Here is a 16,188-nt window from a genome sequence, read left to right on the forward strand (position 1 = left end):
GTGGAGGCTGGGGAGCTAAGCAGGGGCCAGCGAATGCTGGGCCTTTATTGTTGACTGTGACAAAGACTTTGGTCTTTATCCTGAGAACAAGGGGAAACCACTGAATTAAATTAAAGCAGGGGCTCAGGTTTGTTTCTTTAAAAGTGGGTGTGTGCCTTTAGCGCTGGAAGGGCCCTCGAAGACCCCTGGTCATACTTTTTGAATTTATAGAAGGGCCTCAGAGGCCCTGGAGGAGCCCTGGGCCTAGAGGCAGCGCTAGGACTGCCACCATGGCCTCTTGACCCTTAACCAACATCGTGAGGCTCCCCAGTGGTGCGGGGGGAGGGGAGGGCAGGATGGCAGCCTCTAGGGGCTTGGGATTTGTGGGCGCTGCTCTCCTGGAGAGTGTCCCTTCCTACCACCCAGACCCTCTTGTACTTTTTTTTTTTTTAATGTTTTTTAATGTTTTATTTATTTCTAAGAGAGTGAGAGAGAGAGACAGCGTGAGCAGGGGAGGGTCAGAGAGAGAGGGAGTCACAGACTGAAACAGGCTCCAGGCTCTGAGCTGGCCGTCAGCACAGAGCCCGACGCGGGGCTCGAACCTACGAACCGCGAGATCACGACCTAAGCGAAAGTCGGACGCTTAACCGACTAAGCCACCCAGGCGCCCCGTGTACTTGTGAGGGCACTTACCAGGGCCTGCCAGAGAGCCCCAGGCCAGGGCTTACGCCTCTGATGCCATGGGGCCTTGGGCCTCAGCCCCTCAGAGACCCACTGGCAGCGCCTGGGAAGCTTCCCATGCTGGCTTCACAAGCCATGGGATGGGGTATCCCATCACCCCAGGGCCTCTCTGTCAGTTCTTTCAGTTCTCAGCGTGAGCAGCTGTGGGGGCGGGGGGGCTGCACCCACAGAGTTTCAGTGACCCTTTTCACCCTTGTGCTTCTGGGCCTCCGCTCCAGAGAGGCACAAAGAACTGCGGCTTTGTTTGCAGCAACAAAGCTGTTGGCAATTTCAGATAGAACCATTTTATTATATCCCATCCAAAGATTACTTGAGTTGTGTTTTGTTTTGAAAGCTTGTTAGCATTCTGGATTTAATTAACTGGCAGAGACAAAGCTGCCCCCTCCCTTCTGCCACCCTCACTCCATGCCCACTCCCTCTGCCAACCCCAGTTGCAGGCCTTCAGCCTCACGGCCCCTGCCCACGCGGGGGCAGGGCAGCTATTGTCGTCCTGGGGGGCCCACCTGGTGGATGAAAAGGAAGTCCTTGCTGCCCCTCTCTCCCTCTCCCTTCCCTTTCCCCTCTTCCTCCTCCTCTTTAAATTCTGCTACTATTTATTGAACACTCACCATGTGCTGGGCACCAGACTAAGCACTTTGCATGTTTCGCCTTACGGTATCCTCAAAATCCAACAGGCAAGTCTTATTGTATCTGTTGTCCGGAGGAGAGATTAAGTCACTTACCCGAGGTCACAGAGGTAGCACATGGCAAAGTCAGGCTTCAAACCTGAGTTTGTGCGACTCCAAAGCTTTTGCCACAAGCCATCACAAGAAACCACTTTGGGGGGAAAGGAAGAGCTTCAGGGTCAGGGCCTGGAGATATTTTTTTGTTACTTAAATCTGCCTACTGAGAGCATCCACTCATGGGTCTTATTCTTGCCTGTTAACGTGCGCCCTCCCCCAGCACAGCCTCTCGGGTGTCCGCAGGCAGCCTTCAGTACCCCTGCCCCCCCACCCGGCCTCCCCCGCTCCAGACTGAACATCGGAGGGAGACCTCAGTTCCCAGACCTCTGCCCCTCATCTGCATCTCGATCCTGCTTTTCTCTGCCCAGCCTGCCCTTAGCAGAGCCCCCTCCCTCTCCCGACGCTGCCAGGGTGCTGGGGTGTGATGGTGCTAATCTCCCCTCCATTCTGGGGTGGCCCCTGTCCCCTCTGTCCTAGAATGGGCTGGAGCTCCTCCAGGAGGAAGCAGCGGAGGCCCAGCCAGGGGTGGCCAGCACGGGGTCTGGTCAGGAAGACGGCTGTCGGAGGCCTGCTCTGCTCTTCACCGGCTCTGATGGCCTGGGGCAAGTCGCTCTGCCTCCTCAACTCCTGCTGTCCTGTCTGTGAAAGAGGACAGTCCTCTCACCAACTCATATGGTGGTCGTAAGGCCTGAACGAGTTGCTATCTGTAAAGCAGTCGGTGGTGGTGGGCACTAGACGCTGTGACTTGCTAGGCTGGTCAGGACAAAGGACAGACTCCAAGTCTGTGGCTGGGAGGAAGCAGGGCTTGTCTAGTCCCAACCTCACACCCACAGGCTTGCGCTTTGTGTTGATCTGAGAACCAGGGTCCCCAGCTTAAGGCAAGTCACTGAGGAAAGTTCTGGAGAATTCGGCATCAGACAGGAAGGAGTATAGTCTAGCTGTCCACCCCCTCCTTTGTGGTACGAGTGCTCCCCTTGCTTGAGGTGAGTTCCCAGAACAACAGCTTTGAACACCAACATCCCATACCTGGCTTACCAGACTCTCGGGGGCCTAAGGTGCAGGGACCCTCTTGCTGCATTGGCCTGTGTGCTGAAGGTCAAGGTGGATGGTTTCTTCTCAGCATTCAAATTTTCCAGAGCACCTACTGCATCTAATGCCTTCAGCCTCTCTCATTCTCAAGGTCTCTCTTCTCTCTCTCTCTCTTTCTCTCTCTTTCTCTTCCCCCCCACCCCCCGCCGCCCCCTTCCCCACACAGCCTTAGGGTAGCTACATTTTTTTCTTTTACATGACTGCTGAAGGTTTTCAGAGCAAGCGTCCAGAGGCAAGCTGCATGGACTTTTCTAACGTAGCCTCAACAGTCACTCATCATCTTCGGCCACATTCCCATCTTCAAGGCAATCATCCAGTTCAGGGAGAGGGGACACGGACTCTACTCCCATCCATGGGAGGAATGTTGAGGAACTCACAGACACATTTGAAAGCCACCACAGGAATCAAGTAACATGGACGTTAAACAGCCTGCCTAAGGCATGTAACTAATAAATGGTGAGTACCTATGTCCTATTCCAGAATCTTCTTAGGCCAAAATCGGTTTCCTTTTCCCACACCATCCTGCTCACACTGCCGGGGAATGCCGCAGTGGACAAGACCTGGGCCTTACCCTTGGCCAGCTTCCCATCGAGAGCACTTGCTGATAGCCCAAGTTCCTGTCATCTGACTACCTCTTTCGGTGGGTGCATTCGCCTTCTTGCTTGCTGATCAGCAGGACTGATGAGGTGAGGGTGCTGTAAGGAGCCAGGGCAAACTTCCAGAACCCCACACCCCCCATCAGTTTGCCTTTGCCCAGAGAGGCTAGAATTCTTTTTTTTCCCAGTGCTGTTCTCAATCCTAGGAATCCTGCTGGTCAGTGTTAGGATCTAGAAACGTAACATCCCAAGAGCCTCGAACAGGTGCTCAGTGAATGTTTGTCAAATGAAAATATTGTTTTGGGGAATCTTCTCATTTTCCACCATATCCCCGCTNAGCCTCTCCCCGGGAGGATGAGTCCATGGCAGTGCCCATGCTCATCGAGGCCAGGCTGTCCCTCTCCCAGCCCAGGGCATTGCTGAAGAGTGTGATCATTGTGGTGGCAGAAATAGCTAACTGGGCCTCTTCCTTCTAGACTCTTCCACCCCTTCTCTGTCCCCTTGACAGGGGTGCTCTATTCAGGGCTAGGTTCTCCATTCAGGGCTTACCCAAATAAAACCTCAGAACCGGCCTGTGTGGCCTGCCCTGCCTCATCCTCTCGTGGGTTTCCAGATCTTTCGGCAAAATAGCAGAAAGATCACGGGTAGCGGGAGCTCAAATCCCGGTTCTGCCGCTTCCTGGGTCCGTGGCCCTGGGTAAACCGCTTCCCTTCTCGGTCCCGAGTTTCTCTGTGTGAAGCGTGCAGACTAGACCAGATGCCCCTGGGGGGGCCGTCAGGCTCTGACCGCCTGCGATTCTAAGATCCTGGTCAGGACTGAGCGTGATGTTCTGGTGGTCAGGGCCCCCGGGGAGTATGTGGGCATGGCTGAGAGGTCACTCGTGGCCGTGCTTGGGCAAGGAAGAAAAGCTGAATGGGACAGAACCTTCTTCGTCATGTAAACAGGAACAGGCTGAGCCTGCCTTCTGTTGCAGTTCCGGTGGGCTGGCAGCCGGAGAGCTTGAAGGATGAGTCACCAGCAGGAGCAGCCCCGGGGTTTGGAGCTCAGGCGGCGCCAGCCCCAGGGCACACGGTAGCTGCAGAGTTGAAGGGTGGGATGCAGGTGCTAGGTGACAGGAGAGGGATCACAGTGCTTCCGCAAGCCCCAGGTAAAATCGGAAGGCTGTTTGCTTGCAAGCCTCACCCAGGGTCCCCAGGGCTTTGGCCTCCCAGTGCTTTTTCCCTCCTTAACCATGTAGCCATTGAGGATCCGTCAGCCGGGGGTTGGGCACAAATGCTGCACCCCACTCCCTCCTCCATGCAGCCGCTTAGGGTTCAGGATTTCCTTTGACACAGGGACTCCCTGCCAGGCTCTCACCACCTCCCTCCTTTGCTGCAGTGACCCTTCCTGATCAGCAGTGTGGCAGAATGGAAAGCTCAGTCTGTGTCAGGAAGCCCTGGGTTTGAATCTCAGGTCTTCACTTAATGTGGGCAAGCCATTTGGCCTCGGTGAGCCTCAGTTTCCGTGCCTGGAAGCCCTCCTCCCCCTGCGCAGGAGGCAAGCCCGTGAGGAGCCCGACGTGAAATCGCTGTCAGCAAGCTGCCTCTGAGTCAGGGTTTCACGCGTGGCAAAGCAGCTACCTCGCTGTGAACTGTTGAAAAGCCAGCCCTTGACACAGGCAGCCGCCTCTCACCGACAAAACGGGGCTGATGATGACAATGTCTACCTCACAGGGCTGCCGAGGGAAGCAGAGCGCTTTGGGAACCGCACGGAGCCTGCCTGGTGAGGTGGCGTTAGGGCTCGCAGAGCAGGATAGCCACTCGAAGGGTGGGCAGAGCAAGGACAAGAGCTGACCTCATCTCCAGGAGAGGGACCATGAGCCAGAAAGACAAATGGGGCCAGGACCACGGTGGTCCTCGGTGGTGGTGGCTGTTTTGTGCACTGCTGTGTTCCCCCCCGGAGCCTGGCCCAGGGCTTGGCAAAGTATATAATTGGTGCTCAATAAATGTGTGTTGGACTTAGGGCTGCAAGAACAGAGACTAAAGGAGAGATGAGTTCCCAGACCTGTTCGACACCTCCCCTTCTTCCACTGCTTTCTGTCAGAGACCTCTGCTCTCCAACCTCGCAATCAGAGGTTCTTTACCTGCGGTCTGTGGATCGCGTCTAAAATTACATGCAGAGTATTCTGTGAGTTTGAAAATGTTATCTTCCTGGGTGGCTCAGTCAGTTAAGCGTCCGACTCTTGATTTCGGCTCAGGTCATGATCTCACAGTTCATGGGATCGAGCCCTGCTCGATTCCAAGCCTGCTTGGAATTCCCTCTCCCCTTCGCTCTATGCCCCTCCCCCACTCTTCATTCTCAAGCTCTCTCTGTCTCAAGATAAACATTCTTAAAAAATGCATCTTCTTGAATTAAACGTCCGCTTTCTGCCCAGAAAAATGTCTCCGTAACCTCTGCCCTGAAAGGTAAACATCTCCCTTGTGCTCAGTGATTACCCATCTGGTCCCCAGGACTGCCAGGTGCTCTCTGGATTTGAAAACAGAACAAAACAAAATAAAAACCAGCCTCACTTTTTCTCTCTGAGATGTGCATACAGGGCCCTACCAGCTTGCAATTTTTTTTTTCGATGCTCCCCCTAAGGTGCAAGGCAGTTAACTGCCATCTTTCATATGGAAAAGTGATGATCACGCATTATCCGGGGCTTGTCTTCCTAGTGAGCGGCTCTTGCGCTGCTGGGTGGGTCACAGAGCTGTGTATACTCTTTCACTCTCTTGTGTCCCACCTTGTGCATTTAGGTGTGACAAGTATGGCGAGGCCCAGAACCTAGAAGTATTACCTAGGCCTCATGGCATCTGAACTCAGAGCAGTGATCTCTTTTTTAAAACGTTTCTTTCACTATAAATAAATACATGGGTCTGTGTACATATATGTATGTGTCTGTATATGCATATACTTGTTTACATACCATTGCTTGTATTTATTGGAGGAAATTTGTAATATGTAAACAATGAAAAACAATCGCCTCTCATCTCCCCCCTCCAAAGGACAGTTGTTAACACCTGGCTTCTGGTCTGCCCATTTACCGTGTGCAGCATTTATTGAGCGCTTACTGTATGCCAGGCATTTGCTGCACCGTATGCTCCCCGAGCTCTCTCATGTTAATGTCTCATCTTACAGTGGGTATTTGCCACCTTTTAGATGCACGTTTATACTCGCTTAATTTTTAAGGCCAAGAAGATCATACTGGTTTGTCACCTTGCCTTTCTTCATAGCATCGACATTTCTTTCCACAATATTAAATATTCATTTACAGAATCTTTTGTAACAGCAGCATAATGCTTTATTGCAAGCGGGTTCCGTGCTTCCCAGACTGGGGTGCATGTACCCCTGAGGGCAAAGCCACAGGATAAATTGTAGCACATTTTCCTGTGCTACAGGAAAAATTTGACTCGAAGCTTTGGGAGGGGGGTAAAGCCCATTATTTTCATATCAAAACAAGTATAGATATACTATAGTAGAGAACACAGAGCACCCACACATTTTATACCAGCAAAGCCCAACATCATGTGAGCTTCCAGTTATTCCCCCAAAGACCCATGTCCCCTCCCTGAGGATGCCAGAAACATCTGAGAAGCACCGAGTCCTAGTTTGAGCCCCTCTTTTTACAGATAAGGAAACTGAGACACAGGGAGAAGAAAGGACTGCCTGAGGCCCGTGGAGCCTGACTGCAGAGCCTAGCCAGCTGACCTTTGGGCCCGGTACCCTTCCCACCCTTCCGTATTTAGCACCACACTCTGACTACAGTTTCTGAGGGTGGGAGTGGAGTCCTTGCCTCTTGACTCATCAAGCCTCTGCTTGTCAATAGAGGAAACTCTCAGCTTCCTGAATGATCCGTCTCTTAGCAGTGGCTTTTCCTTTTTTACCTTGCTGGCCAGGAGCCGAGCTGTCTGCTCATGTAGGCAATGCTGCCCTCCATGGGCAAAAGTGGATAACCTTCAAAAAGGACTCCACCAGCACTTTGATTTTCCACTAAATGCACTGGATGATAGGCACGTGTCTACTGGTCTGCCTTACCCACGAGACTGGAGGCCTGCAAAGGCAGGGGCTATGCGCTAACGTTGTAATTGTCATCTGAGGCTTACTGAACACCTGCTGGACACCAGGTGCCATGTGGAGTGTTTCATCTGTAGTGTTTACCGTCTTCATCATAGCTTTTCAAAGAATATGTGGTTATCCCCATTTATCTGCTAAGACAACTGAGTGGAAGATGAGCACTTGCCTACCACGGTTTGCTCATTTGGTAAATATTTATTACAGACTTATGTGCCAGACTTTGCTAGATGCTGTGGGCAGTCATGATGAACAGAAGTGACACCACTCCCACCCTCATGGGACTTATAGACAAGTGGGGGAGAGGATATTCAACAAGTACTTTTACAAACCCAGGCCACTGCAGTGTAGCCCAGAGCCCATCTATCTGCCTCAGTTTGAACCCACCTCAACCGCTTATTAGCTAAGCGACCTGGGGAGAGTCTTGGACCCTCTCTGCACCTCTTCTTCCTCATCTGTAAAATGGGGACAGCCGGCATGCTGACTTCATACGAGTGCTGTGAAGAGTGAATGAATCCACATGTATAAGGCACACAAAGCAGGGCCTTGCACATTCCAAGGGTATCGTTGCTGCCGGTGGTGTGGAGAGGCGTGCAGTGCTAGCAAATGTGACAGAGGAGGACCCACTGCGGGTGACATCTGACTGAGTTCTATAACGTGAATAGGAGTTAACTTGGCAGAGTGTGGGGAGGGGAGCAGGATGTTGGAGGGATGTTCCAGGCAGAGGGAAGAGCATTTGCAAAGCACAGGGGAAGGGGTGGGGAGCAGGGCAGGTAGGCGAGCTCACCCGAGGAACTGCAAGGAGTGTGGCTGGCACACGTAACGTGGGGAGCCGTCGCAGGTCAGCATCTAGGAGGAGGGACCTATGATAGATACAAATACAGCTGTCACCAGGCCATGGGCCCCTTGCACCACACCATTGATCTGGGCCGTGGAAGATGCTCAGTTCGTGTCCAGTGAGCGAACAAGCACGTGGCCAAAAAACTGTGGGCCTCACGTGGTCTTGGCTGTGGGTGTTCTCTTACCAGCCATCTAGAAAAGGAGTCCGCGGTCCCATTTACACAGGGCGGTGTGGACAGCCCCATCCCCACTGCCAAGCTGTCACACATCCGCTTTGCTAGTCCCTCTCTTCTTGGCAGTAGATTAAACCAGGTGGGTTCAGAGGAGGGCCCCCAACATCTGGGACTCCCCGAAGTGGATCCTGATAGAACCGCTCCACTGCAGCCAGCACCTCAGATCTAAGCCAGTGGTGTTCCCACGTTCGTAGTAGTGGAGCCCTGTGCTGAAATAATCGTAGAGGAAACCCAGGGCATGGAATGGGGACCGGCAGAATTTCCACGCTGAGGACTCAGAGCGCTGGGGAGCGCCTGGTGCACCTGAGAAAACACCAGGGCTCCGTAAAGCAGGGGGAAAGCCAAGGGTTGAGCTGAACCTCCATTTCCCAAGTATGGAAACAAAGCCCACAGAAGGGGTGACTCTCCCAGGGTCACATGACTACGGACAGACCCAGAACTAGACCTTTGATACCAGTTCTACAACACCAAGATTTTCCTCCACACCCCCCGGTGTGGGGCCTTGAGGTGGCAAAGGGCCACGTGGCTGTGATTTTATCCAGGGTCCAGCCTCCAGCCCCAGTCAGGGCATAGACCGCAAGAGACAAAAATCTGGAAGGCAGGCGTGGGAGGGCTGTTCAGGGTCACGGCCTGGTTATGCCGTCTTTTTTTTTAAGCCCCCCTCTTTTAATTGAGTTTGAGGTGGTGGTTTTTTGTTTCCTTAAGAAATGGAAAAGAATGGAGCTGCGTAAACACGGCGATGCTAACTCCCTGAAAAACCTCCTGCCATTTTAACTCTGTTACTGGAGAAATAAAAGAGAAATAATTTGTCCACCCACACGTAGCTCTTTCTGACGAAGGTAGGTGAATATTGCTTTGCTAATCGAGGGTGACGGCTGGAAGTGGAGCCACGCTGACTGATCCCAGATTGAGCGGAAGCCACAGCAACCCCAGAAGCAGCGGCCCGCCGCCGTGGGTCGGCTGGACCCAAGTCAGCGGGTGGGTGTCCGCCTTCTGCAGGTGTCCCCCAGCCGGTAGTGATGGAGGTGCTGGACCAGGCCGAAGGGCTCGCGGACCTGCAGAGAGAAATGCCACCGCCCCCACCGCCTTCGCAGCCCTCGGAGCCAGCTCCGAAGCCACCACCTCAAGGCGCCGGGAGCCACTCCCTTCCTGTCAGGAGCAGCCTGTGCCTGTTGGCTGCCTCCCAGTTCCTGGTAAGGATATCACGGGCCTTCTAAGGGCCTGACAGAGGGCAGGTGGAGGGTCAGCCCTCGGTGTCCTCTCTGGATGGCCACCTGAGGATCGTGGGGGATGAGAGGCCTTCTTGGTGTCCCTCAGCAACTCCAGGCCCTTGGGCTGGTGTAGAGAGGAGGCTGGAACTCCCAGCTACAGCCTCAGCAGCTCAGGCCTTCCCTCACAGCCTGCCTTCCCTAACCCAAGGAGCAGGACTCTAGGCCTCCCCAGCAGCCAGGCCTGCAGGGGTCTCTCAGAGGATTTCCTGTCTGTGGAGATAATATCTCTGGGAAACTCCCCTTTTATGTGGGTACCTGGTGGGTGTCCCCTCTGGGAAAGGCTTTATCTTGGCTCCCTCCAGTCAGCTCTTCTCCAGAGAGAGTCCCGAGGCCTTCTCTGTGCACGCAGTACCTGGGCGCTTCCTTTAGCTCTGCAGTCTGGCCCTTGGGGGGGCCAGGTTGAGGCTGCAGGTGAGCTCTGCAGGGGGAGTCTGGGGCCCAGGAGCCCAGGGCCCTAACTCAGTCCGCTCCCCCTGGCTGCCCCAGCTTGCCTGCGGGGTGCTCTGGCTCAGCGGCTATGGCCCCACCTGGTCACAGAATGCCACAGACTTCGTCTCCTCCTTGTTCACGCTCCCCGAACAGCTGGGACCCGTGGTGAGTAAGCTCCAGGGAGCACCAAGGTAGGAGGGAGTGACTGGGGACCTCCCAGCCCCTGGATGGGGCTTCTCTGAGTCCGAAAGATACTTCCATGCCCTTCCTGAAACCCCTTTCCCTGCTCCCCACCCAGACCTGGTCAGCAGCTTTCAGAGCCTCAGTTCTGTCACTGTCGGAATGGAGGAGAACTTTGCCCTGCCCCAACACCACCCCTGTGGTGACTGTCTGTCTCATGTTCCCCAGGCCTGGCTGGGCATTGGGACCTGGGAAGTCCCCAATCTGCTGCTGGTTACTCTGTCTGTGATCCTCATTACCACCCTGGTAAGGTGCCTCCTGAGCTGACCTCTGTGCACCCCTCCTCTGACCCTGAGGCCGGGTCCCCACCAGCCCCCACTTGATTTCCAAGCTAGATGTTTCACGTTGGGGCAAGGAAAGGGTATTTGTGCCTTTCTGCCAGTGAGCCCGGCCTGGGATGAGGGACACCTTCTTCTCGAAGATGGGTTTGCAATGTTCCAGGGTGAGGGAGGGACTGAAGCCAGAGAAGACTGATTGGTGTAGGAGCCCCACACCCCACCAAGAAGACCGCAATCCACAAGAAACTGAGGGTTGGGGGGTAGAGTCAGGTGGGGGCTAGAAACTCCCATCTAGGTGAAGGGCAGGGCCATGCAGACGGCTCCCAGGAGAGCAGAGCTGCTCGTGATGCATTGAGGGCAGGGGACTCAATCTCATGGACACCCCATCACTCAGGGGCCAGCTGACATGGTCCCAGGTCCACGATGCTGTCTCTTCCCAACTAGGTGTGGCACCTTCTGAGGGCTCCTCCAGAGCCACCCGCCCCACAGGGCCCTGAGGACAGGCGCCAGTCAGTGAGCCGCCAGCCTTCCTTCACCTACTCCGAGTGGATGGAAGAGAAGGTTGAGGATGACTTCCTGGACCTGGACCCCGTCCCTGAGACTCCTGTGTTTGACTGCGTGATGGACATCAAGCCGGAAGCCGATCCTGCCTCTCTCACCGTCAAGTCCATGGGTCTACAGGAAAGGTGGGTGGGGTGGAGGAGGGGCGGGCTCTACGGGCCCTTGAGCTCTCAGCTCCCCATTAGAAGGGCAGATGCCTGACTCTGGCTCCCAGGGTCCAGGATAGAGCTAGCCTCTTAGTTTAGCCAATGTAGACACTTGCTCGTCAGGTCTGGTTCACATAGATCAGAGTGCCCCAAGGGAAATGCTGAGAAGCAGTGTTAACTGCTCATGAGCACATACGCATGCACACTCACACACAAACTCCTGTGCTCAAGTAAGTTTGGGTAGGTTCCTTTATTACAGGACTTGTCAGTGCCTGTAACATTTGTGTTCGTTGTAAATCAGCAAGCGGGTAGCATATGGCATTCCTCAAAGTCTGTTGACCCCAGATGCCCACTTTTATAGAGCATCCCTAGAACATACCATGGGAGGTATCAACACCTTTTCCAAGCCTCGGTAGGTCAGCCAGATCATACCGGGGTCGAGTTATCCACATGACGTCTTGGAAGAAGCCCTGGATGGGGAGCCAGAAAACCTAGCTTTTAGTTTCGGCTCTGCGATTCCCTTTCCGTCTGAGCTGGGGCAGTTCTCGTCCCCTCTCCGGGGCTCGGTTTTACTTTCTATGTATGAGGGCCTTTGCACTGTTCTGTCGACACTTCAGACAGTTTAGACGCTGAATGGGGTAGAGCTTGCCCCGTGCAGACATCACTGCCGCCGCCGCGGAGCCTCAGGGCTCCATCCTCCGCTGCCAGCCTGGCCTCTCCCGGGTGAGATTTCCATGACTCACTGGCAGTGTCGTCCAGGACTGGTGGGACCAAGGCCGTGATGCAGAGGGTAGAGCTTCGCTCCCCTGCTCTAGGCAGGTGTCCTCTCTCATCAGCTTCCTGGGGCCACAGGGCCGGGACCTGCCTCTGGCAGTGACAGAAGAAAGTCCCGGGAGGGCTGCGTTGAGGCTGCCTGGGGTGGCACCTCTGGAACGGGGGCCCCAAGCCCCCCGCCTCAATTAGCATCTCCATTGCACAAGGCAGGAGACAGGGAGTCGGGCCTAAGCTCCAAGGCTGACTCGAGCTGCTCCCGTCACGGGCGCCGTCACCCACCCCCTCCTCCCGCTGCCACCCTGCTGCCACCCTTGATCTCCCTCCTCACCTCCCCGCCCCTGAGACTCACTCCCCCTTTCCCGGTCCTTCCAGGAGGGGCTCCAACGTCTCCCTGACCCTGGACATGTGCACACCAGGCTGCAACGAGGAGGGCTTTGGCTATCTCATGTCCCCACGTGAGGAGTCAGCCCGCGAGTACCTGCTCAGCGCCTCCCGTGTCCTGCAGGCCGAGGAGCTTCACGAGAAGGCCCTGGACCCCTTCCTGCTGCAGGCAGAATTCTTTGTGAGTCCTCTTGTGCCAGTCGGCCCGCTGTGGGTAGACCTTTCTGCTCACGTCGATCACGCACCTCGCAAGGCAGTGGTGCAGGGTGCCCGGAACCCAGCATCTGGTAGATTTGTCATTTCCTCGTCATCTCTCCCACCGTCTTGGGCAAGCTGCTTCCCCTCCGAGCCTCGGTTTGCTCCTCTAGAAAATGGGGGGGCAGAAATCATAGGAATGTTGCAAGGATGAAAGACATGGCTAATGTGTGCAGAGGGCTCAGCTGGGTGACTGGTGCTTGGTGGCATCACCAAGTCCTTACTGCCCAGTACTGTGCTTTGAAGGTCATAGAAAGCCTTCCTTCTGACTTCCTGCTTTCCTTCCCTTCTCCCTGCTGATGTCACCAAGCAGCGTTCGTCCTCTGACATCCCTCCAGTCACCTCCCCTCTAGAACCTCTGCAACAGCCTGGTCCAGCTGCCTCCTGTTGGATTTTGAGGGGCCTGATAAATGACATCCCTGCTTTACCTGCCTGAGAACTCAGCCGGTCATTAGCTAAGACATAGGAGATGACAGTATCCCCTTTGTTTTTGTTGACAGAGGCGAAGTGTGAAATGGGGCTTTGGTGTGTAGTAATAGTGAGCTTCCTAATACTGACCCCTAGAATTGGCCAATTTTCTACCTAGTCCAGGCGGTGCACCCCTCACCCCATGGGGACCACCCCTATATTTCTTTCTCTGCAGGAGGGTCCCCAAAGGAGGAGGAAGGAAGGGGCTTGGGTCCAAAAGCCCATTTCTCGCTCAAACCCACCCATCTGGTAATGTGTCAGTGTGGGCAGGAATGGGAAAGAGGCCTTCAGTATTTGGGGACAGTCACTCCTGGGAGGGGCCAGAGGGATGGGGAAGCCATTGTGCCTCCCTCAGCTCCGCTGGTCCAGGCCACCTTGCCTCCTACCTGGCTGGATAGCTGTTTCCTCTGTGAAAACCCCTGTCGCCCCCCGACCCACTGCTCCACATTCTCTAGGGCTGGGCATGGCCCATCTTACCCGCGTTGGGCCAGCCCAGCCTCCTTGTCCAGCCCTATGCCCCCACCCCCACGGGGACTGTCCACTTCAAACTGGACCACACCTCCCCGACCCCCGGGCCTCTCCTGCCATGCCTGTACTCCCATCATCACCCCACTGGATGCTTCCAGAAAGCCTTCCTTAACCACCCGAGCCTCAGTTCCGCTCTGTGTCACCCACCATCACCTCCCCTTGAAGAAGGGGCTTGAATCCTCTCTAGTGTTTCCCGTTCTGTAGATCGTTGTTGATTTTGCCCAGAGAGAAAAGGACACGGCCTGCACACTCACTCCATGGGCACTTTTGTACACGTTGGTTTTTGGTTTTGGTTGTTGTTGTCTTTTTTTTTTTGATTCTCACAATAACCCTAGAAAGTGAGTCTTTCTCGATACTTAAAGCTCATACTTACTATGTCCAAAAACCGTGGACACTGTGAAACTGTCTGTAGTCAGGCGCTGAGCAGCAGGGGCAGGTGGAAGGGGGAGTAAAGAAACCCGAGGCACTGGGGAGTCATTCCCGAGAACAGTAGGGAAGGGGCAAGAGCTGAACTTACAGGCCAGGAACTGTTTGGACAGGTGGGGGGGGGGGCCAGTGCTCCCCACCAGCCGGGCCGGAAGGCATGCTGGGAGCTCAGAGCTGGAGCGGAAAGGAGAGCTGCATATCTGCAGGCCTGTAACTAGCAAGTGGATCACGGAGAACAACCCACAGGAAACAAAAACCAGATCCAAGGCAACCTCACAGGCTAGGCGGAGAAGTGTGAACTTGGGGCTCTTGACACAGAGCACGACTGCGAGGTGCAAACATATCCTTGGGAGTTCAGAAGGAGGCTCCTTTCCTGGAGAATCGGGGAAAACTTCTTGGAGGAGATGACTTTTAAGGTGCACAGGACAGAGGATGGGGTGGATATTAACCACAAAGAGAGCACCACGACCTGAGTTCCTGAGGTGGGGATGCCCTAGGCGGGAGCAAGGATTGGCTGCGGCGCACGGAGTGTGATTGGCCAGGACACTGGTTCTCTTGTGGTTCTTTGTTCAGCATCCGTTAATTGCGTATCTACTATGTGTCAGGCTGGCCCTTGATCAACTGTAATAACACCGTTTATTATATACTCACTACGTGCCAGGCGCTATTCTAAATGCGTTTTAGGTGCACTGACTCATTGAATAGTAAATGTTTACTGAAAAAGGCACGCACTCAAGCAGACGCCTGGACTAGAAGTTAGGGGCACACCCGTGCCTGGATTCAAACGTCTGTGAGAGCCAGCCCACCGCTGCTAACAGCCCCATGTCCTTTTCTTGCAGGAAATCCCCATGAACTTTGTGGACCCGAAGGAATATGACATCCCTGGGCTGGTGTGGAAGAACCGGTACAAAACTATCCTTCCCAGTGAGTACGCAGTGTCCGGGGAGGGGGGTGGGTGAGGCAGCCTCGCCCCCACCAGGGTACCCCTCACCCTGAGAAGAACTCAGCCCCAGAGCTGGTTCTTCAGGGTCACGAGGCGAAGGGAAGGAGGGCTAGAGGGTACCCAGCGAAGGGAGAATCTCCCTGCTCAGTTCTCTCCTTCACCCTTGGCCTGGCTATGCTTGGCTCTGGAAACCCAGAGAGAAAGACCGAAGGTCATAGCAGCTCCTAGATGGCGCGAGGTGACTGAAAGTTATTTTCACCCTCTTTCACTCTTCAGAGTGGGCAGGTTTTGAAGGGAGGAAGTTAAGACTCAGAGAGGTTAATTGGCTCATTCACAGTCACACAGCCAGGAAGTTTCAAACTGGGCCTCATTGACCCCGGAATTGGGCTTTTTTGTCTCCCTTGAGTTGAATTTGGTCTGATTGTGAATCCTCTAATGGGAAGAGCCACCCCACAAGGGAATGAGCTGCCTGTCAGAGAGTGAGCTCCCCGTCACTCTAGGTGTTCAAGTGAAGCTGCAGGGTCAGTCCCCTGGCAGGGCTGAGAAGGATGTCCCCCTTTTGAGGGCAGTCAGACCAGGTGACCTGATGCTCCTCTGTCGGCCCTGGGGTTTCATTTTCAGATAACTCATCAAGCCCCTGTCTGCCTGTCACCCCTGCCAAGTTCAGGCCCCAGGCCCCCAGGGCTAGTTAGGGGTGACTTGTTGAAAGTGAATCCCCACCAACCTACTCCAATCAGTGCGTGGAGTAACGAGACTTTAAAAAAGCAGTTTTGCCATCAGCATCTCCAACAGCATGTAAGATGTCATGACTTATTTTTAACTTTTAAAATATCGACTTGTGGTTGCTATGGTTACACAGTCTCTAGGTAGTTCCGGTTAAACAAAGCACCATTTAAGGCCAGGATGCTTTCTTCAGGGCTGCTCACCTCTTCCCTCATCCTGCAACCCTCCAGGCAAGCAGCCCTGAGCGGAGGGAGGGGTTCAGGTACCAAGAACCCAAGGCTTTGCTGGCCACTCACAGTGAGGGTGGGGGGAGGGGGGAGCCAGGCCAGCTGCCCAGCGGTCCCCCCTGGATTGCTGAGAGGCCTTGGGCCACTTCCACCGTGCTCTGAGCCTGCAGGGCTTGGAGCTCAACAGAGAATCCGCTGTGGCCGGCAAGAACTGACCCTGTGCCTCAGCCTGGGATCCGGGGGCGGGGG

General features: G+C 54.7%; 1 protein-coding gene across 1 annotated transcript in view; it reads left to right on the forward strand.

The window, feature by feature from the left end:
* The window catches only part of PTPN5 (protein tyrosine phosphatase non-receptor type 5), a 44,282-nt gene that overhangs the window by 20,178 nt on the left and 7,916 nt on the right, over positions 1-16,188 (forward strand). Inside the window, exons 4-9 of the mRNA XM_077761086.1 lie at positions 9,289-9,482; positions 10,047-10,154; positions 10,398-10,475; positions 10,952-11,193; positions 12,361-12,550; positions 14,886-14,970. Coding sequence (XP_077617212.1) covers positions 9,289-9,482; positions 10,047-10,154; positions 10,398-10,475; positions 10,952-11,193; positions 12,361-12,550; positions 14,886-14,970 — 897 coding nt within the window. The remainder of the gene's footprint in view (positions 1-9,288; positions 9,483-10,046; positions 10,155-10,397; positions 10,476-10,951; positions 11,194-12,360; positions 12,551-14,885; positions 14,971-16,188) is intronic.

Source organism: Crocuta crocuta, unplaced genomic scaffold (genome assembly GCF_008692635.1).
Source record: "Crocuta crocuta isolate KB4526 unplaced genomic scaffold, BGI_CrCroc_1.0 scaffold233, whole genome shotgun sequence".
NCBI lineage: Eukaryota > Metazoa > Chordata > Mammalia > Carnivora > Hyaenidae > Crocuta > Crocuta crocuta.